This window comes from Microplitis mediator, chromosome 10, assembly GCF_029852145.1.
Source record: "Microplitis mediator isolate UGA2020A chromosome 10, iyMicMedi2.1, whole genome shotgun sequence".
Lineage (NCBI taxonomy): Eukaryota > Metazoa > Arthropoda > Insecta > Hymenoptera > Braconidae > Microplitis > Microplitis mediator.
In genome coordinates, this window is record NC_079978.1 from 18,700,825 (window position 1) to 18,728,108 (window position 27,284).

The window sequence follows — 27,284 nt, forward strand, 5'->3', positions numbered from 1 at the left end:
ACATTTGAAATTAATTTCCCAAAAAAGCGCGAATTTTAAATAAAAAAAAAAAAAATGATTTCTGTAAAACTAAAACTGCATGTTTATTTGAGTCATTGACTTATGGGGTTTCTCAATTAAATGAATTTGCTGTCACCCCGTTAATTTTTTTTAAACGCTGATTTGATGGATATTTTGATTGATTTCTATGGAGGGACATCCAAAGAACCCAAAAATGCAAAAAACCCAATTTCGTAAAAAACATGACTTATGGGGTTTCTCAAATAAACGATTCAATTAATAATTCTAGTAATTAAAGGGTATAAGTATCAGTGGCCAGTGATGTATTTCTGGAGCTTTAATATTTTATTTTAATAAGTCAAAAAGTAACAAAAAAATATTTCATTTTATTACAGTAAAAAAATTGTCTACATTACATATTTTATTAAAACTTTTCAAGTGGCCAAAACTGGTCCTAAAGTGGTCAAAAATGGTACTTCTACCCTATTATAGTTAATAATACATGTAGTAGATTTTATGTGACGAAATATGATCTTAAAAGATTTGAATTATTATTTCAATATGGTAAATTTTACAGAGTAAAACAGGATTCGTCAAAATCTACGCATATTGTGTGTAAAACGAACGGTTTTTTAAAAAAAAAATTAATGTGGAATTGCATGGAACCTACAGGAATCTATATAGGAAAGTATGGATTTATGTAAGAATCCATAGGAATTAATACCCGTGTAAAAAAAATTCGTTCTAAAAAGATTCTAAAAAAGTTCCGTATGTGGAACTTTTAAACATGAGACAGATTAGAACTTCGAATGGAACTTTTTTGGAACGTTAGTAATTTTGATCGTAAAAAAAAAGTTTTTATGAGTAAATTTAGAGTCAAAAAAGGACGTTTTTGGAATTTTTTATGGACGTTTTTTTTTGTTCTATAAAAAATTCAAAAGTAGTGATTTTTGAACTATTTTGGCATGTTTCTGGAACGTCTTTATTCGACAAAAGATGCAGAAATAGTGATTTTGGAATGTTTTGGAATGCCTTTTTTAGTCCATAAAAAAGTCAAAAGTGGTGATTCTGGAACTTTTTTAGAATGTCTATATAAAATTCCAAAAAACTTCCAAAAACGTCCTATTTTGACTCTAAATTTGCTCATAAAATCTTTTTTTTACCATCAAAATTACTAACGTTCCAAAAAAGTTCCATTCGAAGTTCTAATCTGTCTCATGTTTAGAAGTTTCACATACGGAACTTTTTTGGAATCTTTTTGGAACGAATTTTTTTTACACGGGTATAGGAGGGTATGGATTTATATAAGAATCCATGGGTGCCTGGATTCCCATATGGAAAAAATCACATAGGAAACTACGGGTACCTGGATTCCCATATAGGAACTTCACATTGGAAACTGAGTACCTGGATTCTCATATAAGAATTTGGATATATGGATTTAATTGCGGGAAATTTATATAGAAATCTGGGTTTCCATTTTAATAATTTCTATAGAATCCAGGGTATCTGGATTTCTGTATCTACCCTATCAAAAAAATCCATGTGGGATTGGATGGAAACCCATATAGAGAAGTATGGTTTAATAAAAAATCCATAGGAATTAATATAGGAGGGTATGGATTTATATAAAAATCCATGACTGCCCGGATTCTCACTCTCTAAAACTGAATCAGTGAAATTCACATCGAATTGGTGAATATTCACCGGGAACCAGCTATAAGTATACGGCTGCCCAATTTCAAAACACAGTAACTGACAAAAATAAAATTTTTGAAATATGCATCGAATCATGTTCACAAGACTCCACCGGAACTAAAAATACTAAAAAATCGATTTCAAAAAATTTTTCACTTACTGTGTTTTGAAATTGGGCAGCCGTATACCACTGGTTAATTTAGAGGTTTATTTATAGCTGCCGAAATAGTGACTATCCACTGATTTGCAGTGAATTTCACTAATTCATTTTTAGAGGACACGTGGAAAAACTATATAGGAAATTTTGGGTATCTGGATTCCTATCTGGAAAATTCACATAGAAAACTGTAAGTACCTGAATTTCCATTTAAGAATTTGGATTTATGGATTTCTTTATGGGAAATTAATATAAGAATCTGGGTTTCTATATAAGTAATTACTATAGAATCGAAGGTATCTGAATTTATATGCCTGTCATCAATTGATACGCGTAGGGGAGGGTGGGGCAGAGCGGCCCTCCTGAAATTTTGATCAAAAAAAAAATTTTTTTTTTTTCGACTAATTACTATAAATCCGATATGTTTGCGCATTTTTACCCCTACGCATGACATTTGGGGCAAAATAGACAAGCCCAAAATTTTGAAAAAGTGATTTTTTCATATTTTTATCGTCAAATTAAAAAAAAATTATTATAATTAAACATTTCTAGCCCTACGCATAACACCTGGGGCAAAATGGACCAGCCGAAACTTCCGAAAAAATTATTTTTTCATATTTTTCGGCCGTTTCTCTATGTAAGAGGCAAATTTGGTCGCTAAAAATTTATAAAAATTAAATTTTTTTTTTTGGTGATAAATTTTTGAAATAAAGTAAAATTATAGAATTGATGTTTTTTTTTATTAAATAAAAATTAGTAATTAAGGTAATCGAGAGTGAACGATTTTTTACGCTTTAAAAAATTTTTTTCGAGTAGTATAAAACCAAAAATAGTTGTCAAGAGAAAGAAATATATTCTTAATGATGAAAACAATTTAAAAAAAAAAAAAACGAAAAAAAAAATTTTTTTTATCACTTTTTGGAGGGGGGCCGCTCTGCCCCACAAAAAAAAAAATTTTTTTTCAGAATTTTGGCAAAATGTCCATAAATTTGTTCGAAATAGGACAAAAGTAAAGTGATCTTATGGTTGAAAGCCACAAAAAATAATAATTGGCTTAGGGGGGCCGCTCTGCCCCACCCTCCCCTATATGAATAAAAGAACAGATTAATATTCCTATAGAAACCCACACGGAAAAAAATAGGCACTGAATTTTTTTTTAAAATTTTTAAATTTTACTATACTGACAAACAAAATTGGTACGTGAAACTTGTTCCTTAGTTTATTTATTCCACAGGAAAAATCCTGTTGCTCCCACAGTAATGCGTCCTGTTGCAGCGCCTAATTTTTTTTTCCGTGCATATGCTATACTAGAGAAATTACAAAAAAGTTAATAAATAGATAACATTATTAGCATGTTCGGGCGAGCAATAATTTTTTTGCAAAAATCACAAGCGAATTTTTGAACAAAAATCTTAAGTTTTAAAAATCAATTATTTTAATTTCGCTGCCTAATTAGTTAATTAATTAATTAATTAATTTTCTACCCAAAATATTTTTATAAATAATTCAAGCCTAAAAAAAAACTAATAATTTCCTTAGATTGAAGTATAGTTTTATTTACTTTTTTTTTTTTTTTAAGTAAACCGGAAATAAATCTATAGTTCTTTTGTTTTTAATAATTTGTTAAATCATTAAGTTTTTACAGTTGACATTAAACGTTCAGAAATTTTTTGTTTATTATTTGATTGACACAAAAATTTTAAGTTTTTATTTCTTTTTATTTACAATCACAATAAAAATAAAAAATACATTTTTAAATTTCCCGCGGATTCTCCGTTATTTGGTTTTACCGACTAAGTGTCACGTAATAAATAATTTACTCCATTACAAACGAAACCAAAACATAATTTACAACACGTGGATCAAAATATAAATTTCTGACAGATTATTAATTAATTAAATAAATATTAATTAATTATTTTAAAATACAAATAGAGAAAGAAATAAAAAAATGGACAAAAAAAATTGTGAAATGAAACGTAAAGTAAGTAATGAATTGAATAATTAATTTCTTATCATTTTGTAATTAAAAATTTATAAATTTTAGTCCGAATCAAGTAACGAAGAGCCGCCAGACAAAAAAGCCCGAGTTGATATAAAAAATATTTTGCTGCCATCTGATAATAAAGATTTGAGTTCTCATAGTATTCATAATGCACCCGAGAGTTCAAATTCAAACATATCAAAGATTTGTTTACCTGAACTCAATGATGACCCAACATCATCGAATGTCAATGACAGGATGAATGGAGCGGAAATAAATGAGCCATTAATTGAAGATGGCCAAGTTAATGACTCTAGGTATTGATCTTAAACACTTTAGTTATTTAATTATTATCCTGGAGATGATACTCCAGTTAACCGATGTCTAATAATTTTTGAAATTTTTTTTCAAAATGATAAAGCACAAAAAAAAATATTTTGAAAAATTGCACCTGTAGTTTTTTTGATTTTCTACATGTGCATTTTTTTTTGTAATTTATCGTTTTGAAAAAAAAATTCAAAAGTCATTAGACGTCAGGTAACCCCAGTCATAAATTAACTGACGACTAATACTTTTTTGATTTTATTAAAACGATAAATTAAAAAAAAAAATATTTTGAAAAATTGCACCTGTAGTTTTTTTGATTTTCTACATGTACATTTTTTTATTTTATTTTTTTTTTAATTTTTCATTTTGAAAAAAAATTCAATAATCTTCAGACGTCGGCGAACCCAGTATCATAAATTACGAGTGTGAATGTAGTAGACATCAGGAAAAATATAAAATTATTAATGAATAGAGTAAATAATTGATAAAATAAAATTTAAAAAAATTGCGAACTTGAAAAATTTCAAAATTAATACGTGCATTTTTTATAAATATATTTTTTTAAATTATTTACTCTATTTCTTTATAATTTCAAATTTGTCTGATGTCTGCTACATCTACACTCATCATAAATTAACTGACGTCTAATAATTTTTGAATTTTTATAAAAACAATAAATTTAAAAAAAAAAATATTTAAAAAAATTGCACCTGTGGTTTTTTTTATTTTCCACATGTGCATTTTTATAGTTTATATTTTTTTGTAATTTATCGTTTTGAAAAAAAATTCTAAAATCATTAGACGTCATCTAATTCCAGTATCATAAATTAACTGACGTCTAATAATGTTTGGATTTTTCGAAAAACAATAAATTATTAAAAAAAAAATATTTTAAAAAATTCCACCTTTAGTTTTTTAAATTTTCTACATGCGCATTTTTTAAGTTTATTTTTTTTTGTAATCTGTAAAAAAAAAACTGAAAATTTATAATTGTCCTCTAACCAGGATCATATAATTTACAAACTAACAATAATATTTTTCTGTTAAATATTACAGTGATCATGTGTCCAGTGAAATAAATCCTGACACAAATAAAGAGGATGAAAAAAATAGTATAGACACAGATATTGAGTCAGTACCAACAGTCCATCAGTCTACGTCTATTGAAGAAGTTGCGGGTATACGAGTTCCTTGTGTCAATACAGAAGATAAATTGATTGAGTGCAAAATTCTCAATGATACTAGTGATAAAAAAATAAAATGGAATGATAAGAACAATTTAACGAGTACAGATACACTAGATGATTCAGCTAAAAATAATCAAGATCCTCAAACGTCAACAAATTCTTTATTACCAAGAAATAAATGCATCTATGGAGCTGAATGCTTTAGGTAATTATTCAAATTTAAATTAATAATACACATGTATTAAGTTGGTTTCCGAGAAATATGATGGATCCAGACTGATTTGAAAATAAATGACAAGACAATCAATAAAGACTGAAGGTAGTGATGCTGAATGACCGTCATTTTGATGACGCAGATGTAAATGTAGCAGACATTAATTTTTAAAAATGCGCGTTTAAAAAATTTCAAAATTAACAAGTGCATTTTTTATAAATATTTTTTTTTTTAATTATTTACTCTATTGATTTGTAGTTTTAAATTTGTCTGATGTCTGGTACATTTACACTCATGTCATTTTGAGTTTTGGTCACAAGATGGTCCGCTGACGGTTCTAAATAACGAGTCTGTTCAAATGCGAAATGATCGTCACAAATTTATCGGTCAGAGTCCGTCACCCTGATTGAGAAATTCGATTCACTTCAATAGAATTTTGATCAGAAATTTTTTAAAAATATTTTCTGATTGAAACCGATTGAATCCCATTAGAAATTTTTATCTGAATGAATGCGTTTCAATTGGATTTTAATTGGAGGCAATCGGAATTCTTAATGAGGGCATTTTAGACCGTCAACAAATATTTTGTCCAAATTTGGTCAGTAACATCTAGATGATTTATGACTAGGGACAAGATTTTTGCCTTAACTTCGAAATGAATGGTTCAAATGTTTAATATTACGGCGAAAATATTGGTCGTATAAAAAAAATTTTCAAACAAAAGTTGTAGGAAATTTATTTTTATAAAAAAAATGTCTCTTATGATTTTTTTATACGGTCAATATTTCCACCGTAATTCCCAAATTGAGATTCATAATGAATTATTCAAATTTTTATTAATTATGAAAATCTTAATTTTGAAATTACGGTGAAAATATTGGTCGTATAAAAAAATCATAAGAGACATTTTCTCTAGAAAATAAAATTTCCTACAACTTTTACTTGAAAAATTTTTTTATACGGCCAATATTTTCACCGTTATTCAAAAATTGTCATTCATAATGAATTACTCAAATTTTCATTAATTATAAAAATCTTAATTTTGAAATTACGGTGAAAATATTGGCCGTATAAAAAAATTATACGAGACATTTTCTCTAGAAAATAAAATTTCCTACAACTTTTAATTGAAAAATTTTTTTATACGGCCAATATTTTTACCGTTATTCCAAAATTGAGATTCATAATTAATTATTCAAATTTTCGTTAATTATAAAAATCTTAATTTTGAAATTACAGTGAAATTATTGGTCGTATAAAAAAATTATAAGAGACATTTTCTCTAGAAAATAAAATTTCCTACAACTTTTATTTGAAAAATTTTTTTATACGACCAATATTTCCACTGTAATTCCAAAATTTGACAGCATTAATTATTAATTGTTATTTTTAAATCAAAGCAAAAATCTTGGTCCTATTCATGACCGTCATTAAATTTTCAGTCACAAATAAACGTTCAGTCAAAAATTTTATCAGTCACTACCAACTAGACGATTGGACGCAACTTTTTTTTAAATGATTCAAAAATTTATTTTTCCCGCCATATTCTCATCTTGTGATTTTAAAAAAATGATCAAGCAAAAATAAGTTTGTTCTTAACTTACCCCCTAGATCCAACAAATTCCTCCGAACCTTCAACTTAATTTACTAATTACAAGTTCGGAACCATAATCAAGATATTTATCCATGTAATTAAATTATTGTTTTTTTATAGAACAAGTTCTGAGCACAAAGCAAAATATAGTCATCCAGGTGACGCGGACTTCGATGTCAAAGACAACAGACCCGAGTGTCAATATGGTACCAAATGTTACAGAAAAAACCCAGAGCATTTAAAAGATTATAAACATACAATAGTACGACGTAAACGGAGAGTAACTGTCGACCAGGTACAATTGTTAAAAAAAGACAAAAATAACGACGATAAAGATTCAGATGAGTCGTCGTTCGAAGAGTCTGTCGATGAATCTGAGTATGGTCCATCAGATTTAGACAGTTCGGAAGATGAAAATGAGTTTGATGATGACAGTGATTGGTAAATATACAAATTACTTGGTTGCTTTTACCAAAAGTATTCAAATATTTTAAATAAAGACCAATATTTTTGTATGTTTATTAAATTTTATATTAAATTTTATTACAAAATTATAATACGTTTTTAGTAAATTATTTATACTGTAATTGTGGTATTGTTATAAATGTATGTTGTAAAAAAAAGATAAGTATTTAATATTTTAAATGAATTAAGTGAGTCTACTTAAATTACAACTCTACCCATAAATATATTTACCAAATAATGTCACTAGAAGAAAGTTTTTTAGACTTGCAGAGATCTAGTAACAAAATTTATTTATGTATTGGAAGCTAAGGAGATCTACAATAGTTCATGTTGATGTAAAATGTTTTTTTCTGCATTGCAATTAAATTTTACCAAAAAAATGTAACGAATTTGTCACATCCTGTACATAAAAAAAAGACTCGTACACAGAAAAATATAATTTCTTGGTGCAAATAGTATATTACACACCGAGGGAAGTAAAGTAAGAAATGTCTCAGATCACATGTAATTGTTGGCCGAGGCGAAGCCGAGGTCAACAAACATGTGATCTGAGGCTTTCTTATTTACTTCCCGAGGAGTGTATACTATTTTTCTCCTCGACGGAGGCGGAAAGTGGCAACTTCGTTTTGCACAGCGGGACGAAAGTTGACGCTTTCCGCCCGGAGGTGAGAAAAAATTTTTACTCGTCCCAAAAAAATTTTTACTGATCCAAAGAAATTTGTTTTAGTCTTAAGAAAATTTTTACTGAAAAGGAAAAAATTTCTTGAGGCGAGAAAATATTTTCTTGACGCAAGAAAAATTTTTTTCGTGTGAGAAAAAATTTATTGTGTCAAGAATAGTATTTTTTTAGTCCTTAGAAAATTTTTACTTGTCCCAACAAATTTTTTGAAGCGAGAAAAAATTTTATTGAGGTAAGAAATTTTTTTGTCCTAAGAAAATTTTTACTTTTCCCAAGAAATTTTTTGCATTATGAATTAAAAAGAAAAATGTTCTTGAGGCGAGAAAAAAATTTCTTGACGCAAGAAATCATTTTTTAGTGTAAGAAAAAATTTCTTGTGTTAAAAAAAACTTTTTCTTGCCTCAATAAATTTTTTGTTTTCAATTCATAATACAAAAAATTTCTTGGGAAAAGTAAAAATTTATTCTTACACTAAAAAATGATTTCTTGCGTCAAGAAAATTTTTTCTCGCCTCAAGAAATTTTTGTTTTTAATTTATAATGCAAATAATTTCTGAGGACAACTTAAAATTTTCTTAGGACTAAAAAAAGTTTTTTTGACAAGAAATTTTTTCTCACACTAAAAAATTATTTTTTGTCTCGAGAATTTTTTAGTCCTAAGAAAATTTTTACTTATTGCCAGAAATTTTCTAAATCGAGAATAAATTTTCTTGAGGTAAGAAATAATTTTTTAGTGTAAGAAAAATTTTCTTGAGCCAAGAAAATTTTTTTTAGTCCTGAGAAAATTTCTGCATTATGAATTGAAACCAAAAATTTTCTCAAGACAAAAAAAAATTTTTCAAGGCGAAAACAAATTTCTTGCGCCAAGAAATTTTTTCATCCCAAAAAAATTTTTGTTTCCAATTCATAGTGCAAATTTTTTTTTGCACCAAGAAATTAATTTTTACTGTGCAAGCGCAGTAAGTTACAAAAATACGATCCTGGATCTATTTTTCATAACTAAATCTCCACCTACTATTTTTTTATCTCTCCGTAGTGATGTGATAAAGTACTCGTGTTCATCAGTAAATTTGTAATGAGAAAGATATTTATCGGTATAAATATGCTGGTAAAATTGTAATATGAACAGACTCGTTATAGGTATAAATGTAAATGTACTAGACTAAATAATTTTTTAAATATTAGAGTAAATAATTAATAAGGCTGGTAGCCTTCATCATCATCAGGCGGATAACTTTCAACAGTCGCAATAGCAACATCCGCAAGCATGTGCTTCGGCATCTCAGAACCGCGTACTTTAATAGTGTAACAAACATTTTCCATCTTAACTAGACTTTGTTTCAGTACATAAAGTTTTCGTCGTATTTCTTTGCTTGAAATTCCAGCGCAGCCAAGAAATCCTTTATAAATTTCCTTGACTAAATTGCAAGTCTTGTAGCAGCTTGTGATGTCACCAAAGGCCAGAGTATTTATGCATTTACGCATGAGTTCGCCAGTGAGATCAGCGACTCCCAGTATGTATTCGTTGGGTGTCATCAGGGTGCGATACTCGGAGGGAGAGACAACTGGAGAAGCAGTAGCGGGATTTTGGTCATCTTCGGGTACTTGGTCGACGTAGCAGAAATTTTTATCCAACTCTGTCCAGTCTAGCAGACAATCGTCTTTCAAATAATTGTAGAATGTTATTGCTTCGATGTACTCCTGAAGACCGGCAGTGTAGGCGCGCAGATACTGGTATGGGTCCTGATTTTTAAGCTCATTAGCGATATTTTTAAACAAAGTTTTGGCCAAATTTTCTAAGCGCACTTTAGCTTCGCTCAGGATCGTATCTGTTTTGCTTTCTTTGTCGATGGTGTGCAGTAAAAATATTATGCGTTTACTTTCAATGGTAATATCACGGCTGAATTTAACAATACGTTCATAACGGTCATGTTTGTCATCGAGTTCGGAAGCGTACTCACGAAATTGTTTGATTACTGGATTGTTTTCGTCAATTTCGTGCAGAATTTCTTTACCTTTGTCGCCGAAATTTATTTTATTTTTGTTGCCTTGGTGGTAATTACGGTTACGTCTGTTATTACCATGACTGTCTAGAAAAAAATAAATATCGAGATTTAGGATATATATTTATAAGATTGGGCCGAAAAAATCGACTGTTTTTTTTTGATACTGTGAAAATATTCCTGATGACCAAAAAAATTATTGTGCAAGTTTGAGCCCTGAATATTGATATTAAGAGGTGTATCGTTACAACTGTTAGTTTTTTGACAGAAATTTCATTTTTTACCCAAAACTCGTATATCATCTATCTGAAAAATTTGAGCAATGGATATTCTTTAAGGAAATTGAATTCCCTACAAAAAATCTCTCTTAATAAATTGACGTTAAACGAGCCGTTTCCTTGTAACGGTGCCTTAAACATTGATTTGTTTTTTAAATTCTTTGTTTCTATTTTGGATTTTTGTAACTACTAGAAATATTAAAATTTTTTCTAGTCATGATACATATTCTTGAAGGAAATTTAATGCTCTACAAAAAAGGTCTCTTAACATTTTTTGCTAAATTCACTCCTTCGAAAGTTATTCAGGTTATTAAAGTCGTTTTGACTCAACTTCAACCTTGAATAACTTTCGAAGGAGTGAATTTAGCAAAAAATGTTAAGAGACCTTTTTTGTAGAGCATTAAATTTCCTTCAAGAATATGTATCATGACTAGAAAAAATTTTAATATTTCTAGTAGTTACAAAAATCCAAAATAGAAACAAAGAATTTAAAAAACAAATCAATGTTTAAGGCACCGTTACAAGGAAACGGCTCGTTTAACGTCAATTTACTAAGAGACATTTTTTGTAGGGAATTCAATTTCCTTTAAGAATATACATTCCTCAAATTTTTCAGATAGATGATTTACGAGTTTTGGGTAAAAAATAAAATTTCTGTCAAAAAACTAATAGTCGTGACGATACCCCTCTTAACATCAATATTAAGGGCTCAAACTTGCGCAATTATTTTTTTTGGTCCAGTCTAATTTTTATGTTAGGGTGGTCGATTAAAGTTAAATTTTCTCACGCCCCATTAAAAGGTTTTTTTTTAGTGAAAAAATTCATGAGGAATTGGGTTTTTTCTTTTTGAGTAAAAAGAACACGTGTCTCAGTACTGTCAAAATTTTGCGATACAATCGCGGTTTTTTTTAAATATCTCATGAAATATGCAGATTAAAGGAAAAAGTCATGGGAACAATTTTGTAGGAAATTGAATTCTTGACAAAAAAGGTCATGGTCATTTTTTTTGTAGAACGTGAATTTACGAAGATAGTTTGAAAAAACTTTTTTTAGAGCTATGAATCGAGGTTTTAAGGATTACAAATTTTGAAAATAACATTTTTCTAAGTATATAGAAACTATTAGAAGCATTAATGATTGATATGTTACGAGTCACGAAGTTGTCTATATTTGAAAAAAAACTTTATTTTCAACATTCGTAATCCTAAAATGCGCAATTCATAGCTCTAAAAAAAGTTTTTTTAAAATATCTTCATAAATACACGTTCAACAAAAAAAATGAACATGAACTTTTTTGTCAAGAATTTAATTTTCTACAAAATTGTTCCCATGACTTTTTCCTTTAATCCGCATATTTTATGAGATATTTAAAAAAAACCGCGATTGTATCGAAAAATTTTGATTGTCCTGAGGCACGTGTTCTTTTTATTTAAAAAGAAAAAACCAAATTCCCCAGGTATTTTTTCACTAAAAAAAAGCTTTTTATAGAGCGTCTGAGAAAATTTAATTTTTAACGACCACCCTAATATATATTGATATATACATATTAGGGTGGTCCGTTTGGAACGACTATTTTTTTTTTTTCGCTCCCACTGAAAAATATTGTTGTAGACTTTGAAAAAAAAATTCTTTGAAAGTTTTAGCTCTTAATTTTAATTCTAAGTACTTTACATTTGACTTTGAAATTTTCCCATTTAAAATACATGGGAAAGTTGGGATTTTTTTTTTAATTCTCTATAACTCAGCCGCATTTTAAGTTATCGGGTCGCCGTTTGCGGCATTTTTTAGGTAATTTGATACTCTTCAAAAGTCTCATTAATAGTTTTACTCGGACTCTAATTGTTTTTTCTGTATTGGTTCTGAAAATAATTTTTTTAATAATAATTTGGGTTTTTAGTTGATATGAACTAAATAACGAAATTTACAGAAAAAGTGCAGATAACGATTTTTTAGGAAATTTTATTCGCTACAAAAAAGGTCCTCTTAGTTAAGTAGCTTAAGTTCTTCGTTCACGTGATATAGGGATTTTAGTAATTTTGTAAATAAAATATTTGTCAAAAATTTTTCCGAAGTTCATCAATTCGACCCCTTCTGATTTTAATGACTGGATTAAATTAATGAAAGGAAAATTATTTACTGATTTAAAATTGTAATGAAATAGCATTTGGTGGAATTTTTTGACAAATATTTTATTTACAAAATTACTGAAATTTCTATATCACGTGAACGAAGAACTTGAGCCACTTAACTAAGAGGACCTTTTTTGTAGCGAAATAAATTTCCTAAAAAATCGTTATCTGCACTTTTTCTGTAAATTTCGTTATTTAGTTAATATCAACTAAAAACCCAAATTATTATTAAAAAAATTATTTTCAGAACCAATACAGAAAAAACAATTAGAGTCCAAGTAAAACTATTAAGGAGACTTTTGAAGAGTATCAAATTACCTAAAAAATGCCGCAAACGGCGACCCGATAACTTAAAATGCGGCTGAGTTATAGAGAATTAAAAAAAAAATCCCAACTTTCCCATGTATTTTAAATGGGAAAATTTCAAAATCAAATGTAAAGTACTTAGAATTAAAATTAAGAGCTAAAACTTTCAGAGAATCTTTTTTTCAATGTCTACAACAATATTTTTCAGTGGGAGCGAAAAAAAAAAATAGTCGTTCCAAACGGACCACCCTAATACATATATAATATTTATTGAATTGAAAATATATTTACTTCTTGAATGAGACATTTTGTAAAGATATCAGGATTAAATTGAATTGTTAGAATAAGTAATCAGTGTAATTTATTTCATTGACTGTTTAAATTATTTCTTAATAATTAACAATTGCAAGTTAACTCAAAAAATACGTGAACGATGTACGTGAGTTGGTAAACAATGTAAACAGAGATGAGGTTATGCCGAATACTGATCTATACTCAAAATTTGTTTACTCAAGCACAAAGACGACATCTACACTCAGTGACAACTATATTCAATGACAACTGTACTCCACTAAATTTTTGTAAACATCTCATCTATATTATGTTTACTCAAAGTCCTCTACGTCCTCTATATTCAAAGACATCTTTACTCAATATCCACAGATAAAAAAGATTGTCGATAATGAAGTAATTCAAGATAAGACTATTCGGAAAGTCGATAACGAAGAAAATTAAAAAAGTATTTAAATATTAAATAAAGAAAAATTACTTTTTAGAATAAAAATAGAATGTTTTTATCATTTTCACTTCGAAAACGCTTTAAAAAAAATTTTACAAAAGCGTTTTTGTTAAGCTTTTGATTTAATTATAATTAATTAGTTATTTATAATTTCTCATGATGTATTGGTCTAAAATAAATGAAAAAAAAAAAATTATTAAAAGAAAAAACAATTTTATAAATAAAATGTTATTCATTAAAATAAAAATTTATTCAATATCAAGTAGGTAGTAATTAACATTAACTAGTGATATTTCATAAAAACATCAAAAATTAATTGAGCTGAAATATCAAACTTATATAATCAATAACAAATAAAGCACTATAAACTCATTGATTGACGAATATTTAAATTTAAATCATATAAATTCAACCAAGTGTGAAAAAATAATATTCAAATAAATTATTGTGACTATTAAATTATAAAATGATAGATTTATTTATTGTCGCTGCTTAATTAAGGAAAATTATAAAAAAATATATATGTGACAATAAAGAAGGACTTGACTTACAACAATAGATATAATAGTTGTTTAATGAATAATTTTGACAACATAATTGTACTATATATTTGATAACTTTTCTTAATTCTGGAGGTTTTATTTGATATTTTTCAAGTTTTATTGATTACATTTTTCATTGGATTGTATAGCTTTACTTGCACATGTAACCTGGAACCATTTATGAGACTTATAAGTCTCAGGTTATAAATTAATTTGGTTTAGTATTTATTGTTAATTTTAACAATTTTTAACTTCCCGCGAAGAAAATCGGCGATTTTCGAAAAATTGGGAAGTTATTGTTTTCACCCCGATTTGCGAAAATCGAAATTTCATCAGATGTCGACGTTCCGAGGTACTAGAAAGCTGTTCTGACTATTTTTAGAATGATGTCCGAGTGTCTGTATGTATGTATGTGTGTGTGCGTGTGTGTGTGTGACCGGCTTATAACTTTTTAACTAATGAACCGATTTGGATGGTTGAGGCGGCAATCGAACGAGCTTGTTGGCCACCCTGATTAAAAAAAATGATTAAAAATGATTTCACACGTTAAATGTCCATAAGAGACAGGATTAGAAATGATTTGAAGGATTAAAAAGTATTTAAAATGATTAAAAAACAAATCATTTTAAATACTTTTTAATCATTTTTTTTAATCAGGGCATCAACTTTTCTGAAAATTTCAGATCATTTGATCAAGTAGATTCGAAAATATTGGCGATTTACGGAAAAAAAATTTTTTTTTTTTTTAGTTTTTTACTGATTTCTCAGAAGCGACTCAAACGATCGACTTCAAAATCTTATCAGCTCTAGAACTTACTAAAACTCGTCGATTGCTGCCTCAACCATCAAAATCGGTTCATTCGTTTGTGAGATATGGTGGGCAAAAGAAATGCCAAAAAACGGTTTTTTGCGAATATCTTTGAAACGACTGAATTAAACAATTTCAAAATTTGATCAGCTCTAGAACTCAATAAAACACGTCGATTGCCGCCTCAATCATTGAAATCGGTCGATTCGTTCGTGAGATATCGTGGGAGATAGAAATGCTAAAAACGGTTTTTTTCGAAAAGAATGGGATACAATAGTATTTTCGAGCTCGGAGAGCTCGAAAATGTACTCACAACAATGTTTTCGAGCTTAAAGAGCTCGAAAACAGGGGGAAGTTTTGGGGCTGACCCGCAGGGTCAACCGATAGACAGATTTTTTTAAACTATTTATGTATGAATACGTACTTATGATGGAAATATATCGATTTTTCGACTAAGTGGCCGATAAAGGGGGCCTGGCTGATAGAGGGGTCACTTACCTTAATGCTGATAGTACGCGTCACAAAGGAAGGCTAACTGTCTGCCAATAAGCAATTCTGTAGAAACTTTGACCTAATGCTCCTTACACGGAGAGAAAAATATCGCCAGATTAAGTATACGTATCGCTATTCTGGCTATACGCTGTATAGTCATCTTACTTAACGATACGCCGTATAGCCAATTCAGCTATACAGAGTATTCTCACAGTGGATCATCAAAATGACGATCCGTATCCTTATTTTAGGCATATTATGAATCGCTGAGATGACTATTGCGCAAACTCTGTATTTAGGCATCCGGCAAACGAGAACGACGATACGTATAGCCAATTTAGCTATACGGATCCTCACGCTAGCGATACAGATACCTATATCAACGAAACTACATATAGTTACAAAGGCTATTCGTCGTATTGTTAAATTAAATAAACGAATACTTAACCTAACCCAAATACGTATCTTTATTTTAACGATACTATAGATTATTAAATTAATATGAGAGTATTCCTAAATTAGGTATACGGATCGTTATTCTGACGATACGTCGTTTGAGGATACATTGGATAGTCGTTCTGGCGATATTTTTCTCTCCGTGTACGCAAGTATCTTCGCGAAATGTCACATCAAATATAATGAGGATTTTTTGTGGAAGTATCTCGCCCCAGAATTCATAAGGATTAAGAAAGTTATTAGAGTAATTATTTTTATTAGAATCCATGATTACACAACGAAAAATAAGTAATTATCATAGTAATGCCTGTCCAAAAAATAACTTGATGCTTTAACTAGCTTTCAGGAATATTTGGCATAGTAATAATAGTTTATCCTCATATGATAGAGTCATATTCATCAAGTATTGATTAGGTATCGTTGTTTCTGATAATCTTTCTGGTGTAAATACATAATCTTCGGTTCCATAATTACCCTAGAAAGTGTTAGAATTAAGATTAAAACATTATGTAACAATGAGATTCATAGATATAAGTAACAAAAATCAATACTGAATTTTAAAAAACGATTTTAGTTGAAGATGTATTCAGTATCTAATTAATCATTATGTCTTGTGTCAAAAATTGTTCCCATTCCCGGAAAAAAATGTTTTTAGAAAATTTTAGAAAATTATATCAAATTTTATAAGATTTCACAGCAAAATTTTATAGAAATTCATACAATTTTATGGAATTGTATAAAATTTTATAAAGTTTTACACGATTTCATAATCAAATATATAAAATTCTCGTGTCGGGATGTTTGTTACCATACTCCTCCGAAACGGCTTGACCGATTTTTATGAAATTTTATATGCATATTCAGTAGGTCTGAGAATCGGCCAACATCTATTTTTCGTACCCCTAAATGATAAGGGTGACCCACCCCTAAATATTTTTTTTTATTTTTTGGACAAAATTTTTATTTTTTTATAATGTGGCATTAAAAAATACATACAACCCTAAATTTTCACCCTTCTATCACCAACCCCTATTTTTTAATAGTCATTTTAGTAATTTAATCATTTTTTATCCCGCTCAATAACTGATCAATTATCACTTGGTAAGTTATCCCCGCCAGTTGAGTGTAACATTTAATTGAAACTTTTTAAGTTTATTGGTCTAGGTTCGATCCCCAGTTCGGGCTATCTATATTCTTCTCAATTTATCTATAAATTGTCTTATTGAGAAAGTTTATTGTAAGTTTTAGGTTTCATTATATTTAAAATTTTTAAATATTGAAAAATTCACTATATTTAAAATGAAAAAAAATTTGGAAGATCCAAAAGTGCACGACTCATAATGCTTATTTATTCTGAAATAATAAAATAATGACGGGAAACACGAATAAATTTAAAAAAGGAGGCGAAAAAAAATTTCGATCGTAAAGCACTCCCTAATGCTTCGCATTATGAGTCGTGCAAAAATATATTCACCAATTTTTAAATATCGTGAAATCTGAACTTACAATTAACCTTCTCAATAAGACAATTTATAGATAAATTGAGAAAAATATAGATAGCCTGAACTGGGAATCGAATACCGTATCGTTCACAGCGTTTCATGCCTCTTTTACTCATATACCACATTCTTACACACTTACAATGGGTTAGTTATTTTTTTTCTACACTAGAAATTCTCTGGAAATGATTTATATGGCAAAACAACGTTTGCCGGGGCAGCTAGTATTATATAAGATTTTATACACAATTTTATAAGACTGTACTCCTTAAACATGAATTAATGGAAATTTAATTAATTACGTTAGTGAAGCTATATTCACTTCATAATCAGTGTATTTGAATAACAAATTAGTGATTTTCACTACTGAACTAGCGATATTTTCATAATTTCTACAAGTGAAACTTTTATTCACTTCTTAATGTATGAGTTTCACAATTTCACTAGTAACTAGCAAATAATTAAAAATTTTACTAGATATAAATATAATTAATAATTATGGTGCTATTTTTAAAAATTTTAATAAAATACTTTAAAAATTAAAAAAAATAGAAGTACAGAACAATAATATATTTATATGAAGAGTACATCAAACATAACATCACGGATTTTTTATTTCTTTATCAGTTATTGTTTGGTATGATAACGAATATACTATTTACACTCACGCGATCACATGCGTAGGTCAGCGCAGTGGATAGCATCAAAGACTTTGAATCGGAAGGATGCAGGTTCGAGCCCAGCAGTCACCGGGATTTTTTCATCTATCAAAATCATGTATACTTCCTCTAAGTAATAATTCTAATACATTAATTACATTTCGGATCTAATTACAAGTGTCTTATATTTTTTTACGCAATATAATATTTTTTTTCACCGATGAAATCAGTGGATTCCCATATTCACTTTTCAATTTAGTGGATTCTAATATTCACTTATAAAATCAGTGAATTCTAATATTTACATATTCATTTAGTGAATATTCGCTAATTCTGCGTGGTACGATTGTAGCATTGACAATTAGTGAATATTCACTTGAAATTAGTCAAAAAACACTAATTCATATTTAAAGAGTACAGTGAAATTTTATATAGTAAGATCTGAGTAAGGGAAGTAATATAATTGAGTTGCGCTCATTTTTTTTTCTATTCTTTTTCAAATATTGAATTTATTTATTTTTTTTAACTTCCCGCTAAGAAAATCGATAATTTTCAAAAATTTCGGGAAATTATTGTTTTCACCCCGATTTGCGAAAATCGAAATTTCAACGGATGTTGACGTTTTGAGGTCTTAGGAAGCTATTCTGACTATTTTTAGAATAATGTCCGAGTGTCTGTATGTGTGTGTGTGTGTGTGTGTGTGTGTGTGTGTGTGTGTGTGTGTGTGTGTGTGTGTGTGTGTGTGTGTGTGTGTGTGTGTGTGTGTGTGTGTGTGTGTGTGTGTGTGTGTGTGTGTGTGTGTGTGTGTGTGTGTGTGTGTGTGTGTGTGCGTGCGTGTGTGTGTGTGTGTGTGTGCGCGCGTGTGTGTGTGTGTGTGTGTGCGCGCGTGTGTGTGTGCGTGACCTGTCTATAACTTTTTAACTAATGAACCGATTTAGATGGTTAAGGCGGCAATCGAAAGAGCTTGTTGGCCATCAACTTTTCTGAAAATTTCAGATCATTTGATCAAGTAAACTCGAAAATATTGGCAAATTACGAGAAAAAAAATTTTTTTTTTTTTAGATTTTTATTTATTTCTTAGAAACGACTCATTCGATCAACTTCAAAATCTAATCAGCTCTAGAAGTTAATAAAACGTGCCGATTGCCGCCTCAACCATCAAAATCGGTCAATTCGTTCCTGAGATATCATGGGAGGAAGAAATGCAAAAATCAATTTTTTCGAAAACAATGGCACACAAAAGTATTTTCGAGTTCGAAGAGCTCGAAAATGTATCCACTACAATGTTTTCAAGCTCGAGGAGCTCGAAAACAGCGGGAAGTTTTGGGGTTGGCCCACAGCGTCAACTGATAGACAGATTTTTTTTTAGCGGAGTGATCTCGGAGTGATGCGGATTTTATTTCACTCCTAATTCACTCCGGTCTATAGTTTTAACATTTAAATTAATTTATATTAAACTGTTGAACAGCGTGTTTGTGCGAGTGCGTGTGCGTGCGTGCGGGTGTCTGTGTGTGCGTGCGTGAGTGCGCGTGCGAGTGTGCAAATATGTGCGTGTGTGTGTTCGGGTGTGTGCGTTTATGCGAATGTGTTCGTGTGTGTGTGTCTGATCGGGTGTGTGCGTTTGTGCGTGTGTGTGTGCGTTTGTGCGAATGTGTTCGGATGTGTATGTGTGTGTGTGTGCGAATATGTGCATGTGTGTGTTCGAGTGTGTGTGTGTGTACGTATCGGTTGATCAGTACTGTAATACGCGAATTTTTATTTCGATTTTATTTAGTGGAATTATTTTATTAATAATACTTTTGAAACTCCCCTCCGGAGTGAATTTCACTCCGAGGGAAGTGAATAATTAAAAATTAATTCACTCCGTATTCACTCCGTATTCACTCCGTATTCACTCCGTATTCACTCCGAATTCAAACCGCATTCACTCCGCGAATTTTTTACAGTGTTTGTAAAATATTTTATAATTTTAATCCTAATAAATATTATTATCTGAAGAATAAATATCACTCGCTTTGGCTTTTGTGTTTTCAACGATGTTATAACTTACAGGTTCCGGTGGACAGTGGTCTTCAGAAAATCCTAGTAATTTAAGAGCAGGACCTGCCATAATAGGTTCCTCTATTAAATCACACAATTCCATCGTTTGATCAATTCCAGTACTCACAACATATTCTCCCATTGATGCTCCTATTATTGCGAGACGTGCCTAAAATTTATGAATAGATTATTTTTTTGATTCATGAGCTATGAAGCTTATATACACGAAAGAAATATCGTTAGAGTGAGTATACGTATCGCTATTGTGGCTATACGCTGTATAGGGTAGAGGTACCATTTGTGGCCACTGCTCCATTTTTGGACATTTAATCCTTTATTTTAATTAATAAAAAAGTGTAAAATGTAATTTCCATTTTAATAGTGGGATAAAAGTATCTCTGAAGAAACTAAAAGAAATAATTATGGTATTGCGTATTTTACAAAATATTTTATTTAAATTTTTCAAGTGTCCAAAACTGGCCCTAAAGTGACCAAAAACGGTACCTTTACCCTACTCAACTTACTTAATGATACGCCGTATAGCCAATTCAGCTATACAGAATTTTCCGATGAAAAAATATTTTATACCATTGTATAAATTTATGTTCAAAATTCACATATTAAATGAATAGAAAAAAAAAAAAATTGAATAAAAATAACTTGAAATTTTTAGTTGATTTAAAACAGATCAAATTTTTCGACCCGGGTGGAATGCTCCACATACAGCTACAAGAATCTATCGGATTTTTTAAGCAGTGAAATCTGTGGTGAAACGCAACAAATTGTATCATATTACAATTAATATCTGTTCAATATTTACTGGCGTAAGGAAACTCTTGAGTATTATTGCTCTCTAAAAATGAATTAGTGAAATTCTAGCGAATCAGTGGATACTCACTATTTCTACAGCTATAAGTATACCACTAATTTTACTGATTCATTTTTAGAGAGTGAATAAAAAACACAATAATATGAGTAATAACTATAATAATAATGCAAAACAATAATTACTTGAGCTTCTTCCGGAAGTAGTTTAATTATCGTGAAGTTTGAAACCAATGAATTATGATTATCTACAAAAACTTCAGGTTCTAAGAAATATTCCTTGTCGTAAACGGGACAATCGATGTCCTCGAAAACGACATTTACGGCTCCCTAAAAAAATTATATTAAGAACAATATATTTACTGCAAATAAAAGAAACAAATGTGAGTACACAGAAAAAAATTTCAGTTAATTGATGATGCTAACATCGTAATTTTTCCTATTGATCATTGTAGTGATGGACTATACCTTTAAAATCATAATTTTTACGATTTAAGATTCTAAACTTTATTTGAAATAATACTACCCACTAATAACACAGAGTATTAAGCTCTTTACTATAAATTACGAGGTGAACATCGTGAAATTTGAGAATATAGTGTAATAGAAATTTTAAATAAAAGTAAAAAAAAATAATCGCTCGGACGGGTGAAGGATTCGAAAACGAAACTTTTCGAGTGCAATCTGACTGACGCCTTGTATTGGACCACTCGGTAACAGAAGTACTCTCAATTTCAGAGTGTTAAAATTCACATAAACCATATAAAAAATCGGTCTGTCAGTTGACCCTGTGGGCCAGCCCCAAAACTTCCCGCTGTTTTCGAGCTCAAGAACCTCGAAAATACGTTTGTATGCTGTTGTTTTCGAAAAAAAACGTTTTTCACCATTTTTTCTCCAACGATATCTCTCAAACAAATAAACCGATTGAGACGGTTGAGGTGGCAATCGACGCGTTTTATCAAGTTCTAAAGCTGATCAAATTTTGGATTCGATTTATCGAGTAGTTTTTTAGATATTTCAGAAAAAATAAAAAATTTTTTTTTTTTTAATTATTTCGACAACGGTTTCTCTTGAACGAATGAACCGATTTTGATGGTTGAGGTGGCATTCGACGCGGCTTATAACGCTCTAGAGCCCAGTCCATTTTGGAATCAATCCATCGAGCACATTAAAAGTTATCTAAAAAAAACATTTTTGAAAAAATTTTATTTTTGGAATATCTCTGAACGAGCCCTACCGATCAAGCTCAATTTTCTTACAGCTTCAAGATATTGATAAGCCGCGTCGAATGACACCTTAAAGTTCAAAATTGGTTCATCCGTTCAAAAGATACAGGTATTTACATACGTACGTACATACATACATACATACATACATACACTCGGACATCATCTTGAAATTAGTCAAAATAGCTTCCTAGGACCTCAAAATGTCGACATGGAAATTTATCATTTAAATTTCCACCATTTAAATATAGTGGAAACCTAAACATGCAAATAACCTTCTCAATAAGACAATTTATAGATAAATTGAGAAAATTATAGATAGCCCGAACTGGGAATCGAACCCAGACCAATTCGGTATCGCGCCGAGTGCTCTACCAGTTGAGCTATCCAGCACTATACTATATTCCGTTCAATTTGATCTATAACATACTGAGCCACACCGTCCATCGTACGGTAATACACCATTTAAATATAGTGGAAACGATGAAAATTCGATTTTCGTAAATCGGACCGAAACCAATAACTTCCCGAATTTTTGAAAATTTACAATTTTCTTAGCGGGAAGTTAAAAACAGTAAAAATACAGTCTCTGTTTAAAAATTACGATGCAACATCGTAATTTTTATAACTTACATCGTATTATAACAGAGGCGACGCTGTTATATTTATTTTATTCAAACGTAAAATTACGATGTCAAAAAACAAAAAAAGTATCCTACATAGTAAATTTTGAAATAAGACATTTGAAAGTTGATGTTTGTTAGAGTATAGTCCAAGATTAAGTTTATATCATAAATTTTAATGGAATTTTTTTTCCGTGTAGAATAAAAAGTTGGTATTATAATCAAATAAATTACCTGTATGCCAAACGATTGAGTGATGACAACTAGAGTGATTAGTAACATCATATTTTCGTGTAAACTGTTACACCTTCGAAGATTACGATACTTATGAGCCACAAAGTCGTAATCAGCCTGTTATATTACAACGAGAGAGAGACTTTAATTAGAGCAAAAATTCCAGGCCACCGGTGACGTAAGTATACACTAAGCTATCGTCACAAAATCAATCAACAATAATGTAAAAATGTGATATAAAAACAATACAAAGTTAGTAATCAGTGAATCAATCTTTTTTTGAAGTCCGCGTGCAGCCATAATTATGTAATCAGGACAAATATTGTCCGGAAATTCAAAACTTATCTAATATCTTATTTGATTAAAAGGCGAATAATAATATTAATAATAACAATCTATCGGATTTTCCGACAACATTTCTGATTAGTATATAATTATGGCTGCACACAAATTTCAAGACAAAGCTGATTCACTGATTATTTACTTTGTATTGCTTTTATATCTCCATTTTGCATTGTTGTTAATTGATTTTGTAACGATAGCTTAGCATATGCTTACTTCACCATTTTTCTGGAAGCTTCGATCTAATTGAAGTCTCTCACTCATTTTAATATACACTCACGCCATAAATTAAAGAAACAGAAAAATTTTCGAAATTTTTTAGTGATTTTTGGAAGGCTGTAACTTTGTGAAAAATAATCGTATCGAGATTTAAAAAAAAGCATTTTATAGATTAAAATCTCTAGTTCCAGTGCATTTTTATCAAAATTTTTTAAGAGTTCCGGCTATTGCGTTAACATGAGAAATACCGCGAGACAAATATTTTCTAAATTTTTTCTTTTCTTTGAGAGAGTCCACGGGCTACGAAAAAATTTTTTCAGCTAAACCAATGAAAAGGTCAGTTAGCAAATTTAATTAGCTTTAATTTGAATTTTTTTTTTGATTTTTACGACAACTTGCCGCTGAGATATCAGCCTACAAACGAAAACTGATTCTTTTGGGTTTGATCATCGATATTTCAGGTACCAATAATCGCACAGTAAATTTGAGGCTATAGCGTTAAAAACTCGAATAAATTCCCTACAAGACCCTCTCATCATTTTTAAAAAAAAAAATTTTTTTTTATTTTTAACATCCATTAGAAGTAAGTTCAAAAAATGGCTTTTTTTTATTTTTAGTAAATCAACCGCTACTTTGTAAATATCGATCAAATTTTATGAGTATTTAACGAAATTTCGTTAGATACAAGTATATTCATATGTGTTTACTAAAATCACCGCAAGGTTTGTTTTATGACAGCCATTTTTAATTCGTATGAAAGTGTCAAATTTGACTGTCGTTAATTTAAACATAAAAAAACGTTTGTGAAATATATACGAAAGACGTTTAATAATGGAAAATTTTCAATAAAAATAATGTTTTCTTCGATATGATTTGTGTGTTTATTATTTTTTCATGAATTTAACCTAACTTCAAAAATTAAAAATATTGGTGTTTGAAGAACTATACTGGAATTAATTTATAAACTTATGAAAATAAAGTTTAAAAAACGTTCTAAAATCGCCCAAAGTTTCAAATTCAAGATTCTAACCTAGTTAACACTTTTTAATTCAAAGGTAAGGATAACTTTTAATATTTTGATATTATTTCCCGCGTGAAAAAACTTTATATGTGAATAAATATACTTCAAAATATATGAATATTATCAAGTGATATATTGCCCAATATATAAAATAATATTTATATTTTCGCCGTATTAATATATGATAATATATTGAAAAAAAATACATTGCTACAATATATTAATTATATATTTATCCATATAACTTTCTTTATGTATGTTTAGCATATATATATCTTGGTATATTTTATTATATATTGATGTATTGTATTGAAAGTAGTATATTTATTAATATACAGTATGATGTATATTTTTTATATAAGTTTTCCAGTATATTGCAAAATATATGGTACTACACATATTTTTCGTACTATGGTATGTTACATAATAAAAACCATGCATTTTAGTTTGTAATTTTTATTTCTATGCTATCGAGCAGCTTCTCAAAAAATATAGGTATATAAAGACTATAATTTTCAATATATCGAGAAAAATATAATTTTTAATATATATTGGAAAAATATAACTTCAATATACCGCAAACCATAGATTTAAACATATGTTCTTCCATGTATGATCAATTATATACAGACAATATATCACTAATTATATGAGTCAAAATGTATAGAAATTTTATTATATTATACTTTATAAATTACATATATACCATCCATATATGAGAAAAATATATTGAGCATTATATGAGATAATGTATATAGAGAAATATAAAACATTATATAAAAAGAAATATATTATTAAAAATATATAATCCAATATATGTAAAATACATATATTGATAAATATATATATTTTTGCCACCATATATGTATCAAATATTCACTCTAATATTTTTACATAGTTTTAACAATATATAGCTTTTCCATGCGGGTTACTGCTAATAAATAAATTTATCTGTAAAAAAAATTTTTAATTTCAATTCATCTATGAAATACAACGAATTTTTAGATTTCACATATTCATTTATTAATTATTCACAATATTAAATTATTTAGTATATAAATAAACAAGTAGTCGATACTAATAAACAAGTATTAAATATTAATAAAATTTGAAGCGGGATTTGAATTAAATTTTTATTCGTATTTATTAAACTTTTTTTTTGCGCATGACCATAATACGTGTTTTACTAAATGCAAATAAATTTTATTACTCTGTAATAAAAATGTCTCTCAGTGTGCAGATAAATTAATGATTTTCTATCAATTGCAATCAGATGCTTACTTGCCGCATTACCTTACAGACGAAATCCGTTTTTTGGCTGATTCAATTTAATAATATCCATATTGATTGCATAGTTTGCGTAATTCCAGTTGATCATTATCTCAACGTAATGATCAGTACGTACAACGTACAGCATGCTTGGCTGGACATTTTGAGGCAGCAATTGGTATTGTGTTCTGCGCAACAAATATAATGTTAATGGGTCATTCAATGAATCTGGAAGTTTACTTGGTCACGTTATCCTAATTTAGACCTTGAGAGATCTTAATTGCAGTGAATTTCCTTAAGATATACAGAGTAGAAATATTACGACGCTAAAAAAGAGTATAAAACCACCGTCTTACAGAGAATTTTCGGCTGAAGGGATATTACGGTCGTTAGTTTGAATTACGTTCATTGAAAGAATTGAGGCAAATATCTCAGCAAGTTGTGCTGTGTATCTTAACTCTTCATAGATGTATGTCTACGCTACCGCGATGTTAAATGCAATTTTGAAAACAGTGTCAAAATAATACCGGTAGCAGTGTTCAATGTTTTTCGGGTGTTAATAGGTGATGAATTTTGTAGTTTTATTTTTGAAATGCCAGAAGTGGAAATTTATTTCAGATAGAAATGAAATTTGTTCATTGTTTCAAAAATTAACGATACAACAGATTTCGCACATAAAAAAATTGTACACAGTAAGAAATATTTTGCGGATATCACTATGCCAGTATGGGCTCGAACGCCATACTGTATGGTATCGAAGATTTTTATAGGTTATAAAATTGTATGCATAGCCCGGGTCGAAAAATTTGATCTGATTTTAGTCTAATTGGACTAATTGATCTGTTTTTGATCTTTTATAAAAATTTTAAGCTGTTTTTGCCCGAGTCGAAATATCAGACCCGTTTTAGCTGTAAAAGTGTTCGAATCCTTTACAGTTTGAATCGCAGCCTTAAAAGACGCCTGTTTAAACTGTAAAAGACGGAATGAACTAAAGATACGGTGAAAACAGCTCCACTGAGTTCCGTTTTCAATGTAAATCTTATCCCAAGAATTATTATTATTATTATTATAATCATTATTTTAATTTGAAGGTATATATTAAGCTTGAGGATTCCCAACGTCTTATAAGGAGCACCATACCCAGTAAAAAATATTGTGTATCTGTATTAAAAACAGTCCGTGTTAAATTTTTTGTGTTGATTATTTTGTGTCAAATCAACACAATTCTTTGTGTTACTTTAAAATTTTTAATCGATCTCCTATTCAACAC

At 29.3% G+C, this 27,284-nt stretch overlaps 4 protein-coding genes across 4 annotated transcripts in view; 1 reads left to right on the plus strand and 3 right to left on the minus strand.

Moving 5' to 3' along the window:
- Window positions 1–3,496: 3,496 nt before the first annotated feature.
- Window positions 3,497–7,778, plus strand: LOC130676114 (aprataxin and PNK-like factor). Its single transcript, XM_057482111.1, has 4 exons — window positions 3,497–3,839; window positions 3,903–4,156; window positions 5,223–5,558; window positions 7,282–7,778. The coding sequence occupies exons 1-4, from the start codon at window positions 3,807–3,809 to the stop codon at window positions 7,604–7,606; spliced, it is 948 nt and encodes a 315-aa protein (XP_057338094.1). The 5' UTR covers window positions 3,497–3,806; the 3' UTR covers window positions 7,607–7,778.
- A 1,164-nt stretch (window positions 7,779–8,942) lies between these two features.
- LOC130676116 (translin-associated protein X) lies at window positions 8,943–13,545 on the minus strand. The gene is made up of 2 exons (XM_057482112.1): window positions 13,312–13,545; window positions 8,943–10,394 (listed from the first exon to the last, which is right to left on the minus strand). The coding sequence occupies exons 1-2, from the start codon at window positions 13,325–13,327 to the stop codon at window positions 9,499–9,501; spliced, it is 912 nt and encodes a 303-aa protein (XP_057338095.1). The 5' UTR covers window positions 13,328–13,545; the 3' UTR covers window positions 8,943–9,498.
- A 2,759-nt stretch (window positions 13,546–16,304) lies between these two features.
- LOC130675810 (uncharacterized) lies at window positions 16,305–23,306 on the minus strand. The gene is made up of 4 exons (XM_057481675.1): window positions 23,164–23,306; window positions 21,267–21,410; window positions 20,266–20,424; window positions 16,305–16,532 (listed from the first exon to the last, which is right to left on the minus strand). Exons 1-4 carry the CDS (start codon window positions 23,212–23,214, stop codon window positions 16,389–16,391), a joined length of 498 nt encoding a protein of 165 aa, XP_057337658.1. The 5' UTR covers window positions 23,215–23,306; the 3' UTR covers window positions 16,305–16,388.
- A 2,878-nt stretch (window positions 23,307–26,184) lies between these two features.
- LOC130675696 (glycoprotein 3-alpha-L-fucosyltransferase A) overlaps window positions 26,185–27,284 on the minus strand; it is a 67,586-nt gene continuing 66,486 nt past the window's right edge. The window contains exon 8 of the mRNA XM_057481522.1: window positions 26,185–26,202. The gene's annotated coding sequence lies outside the window, so the exon portion shown is untranslated. The remainder of the gene's footprint in view (window positions 26,203–27,284) is intronic.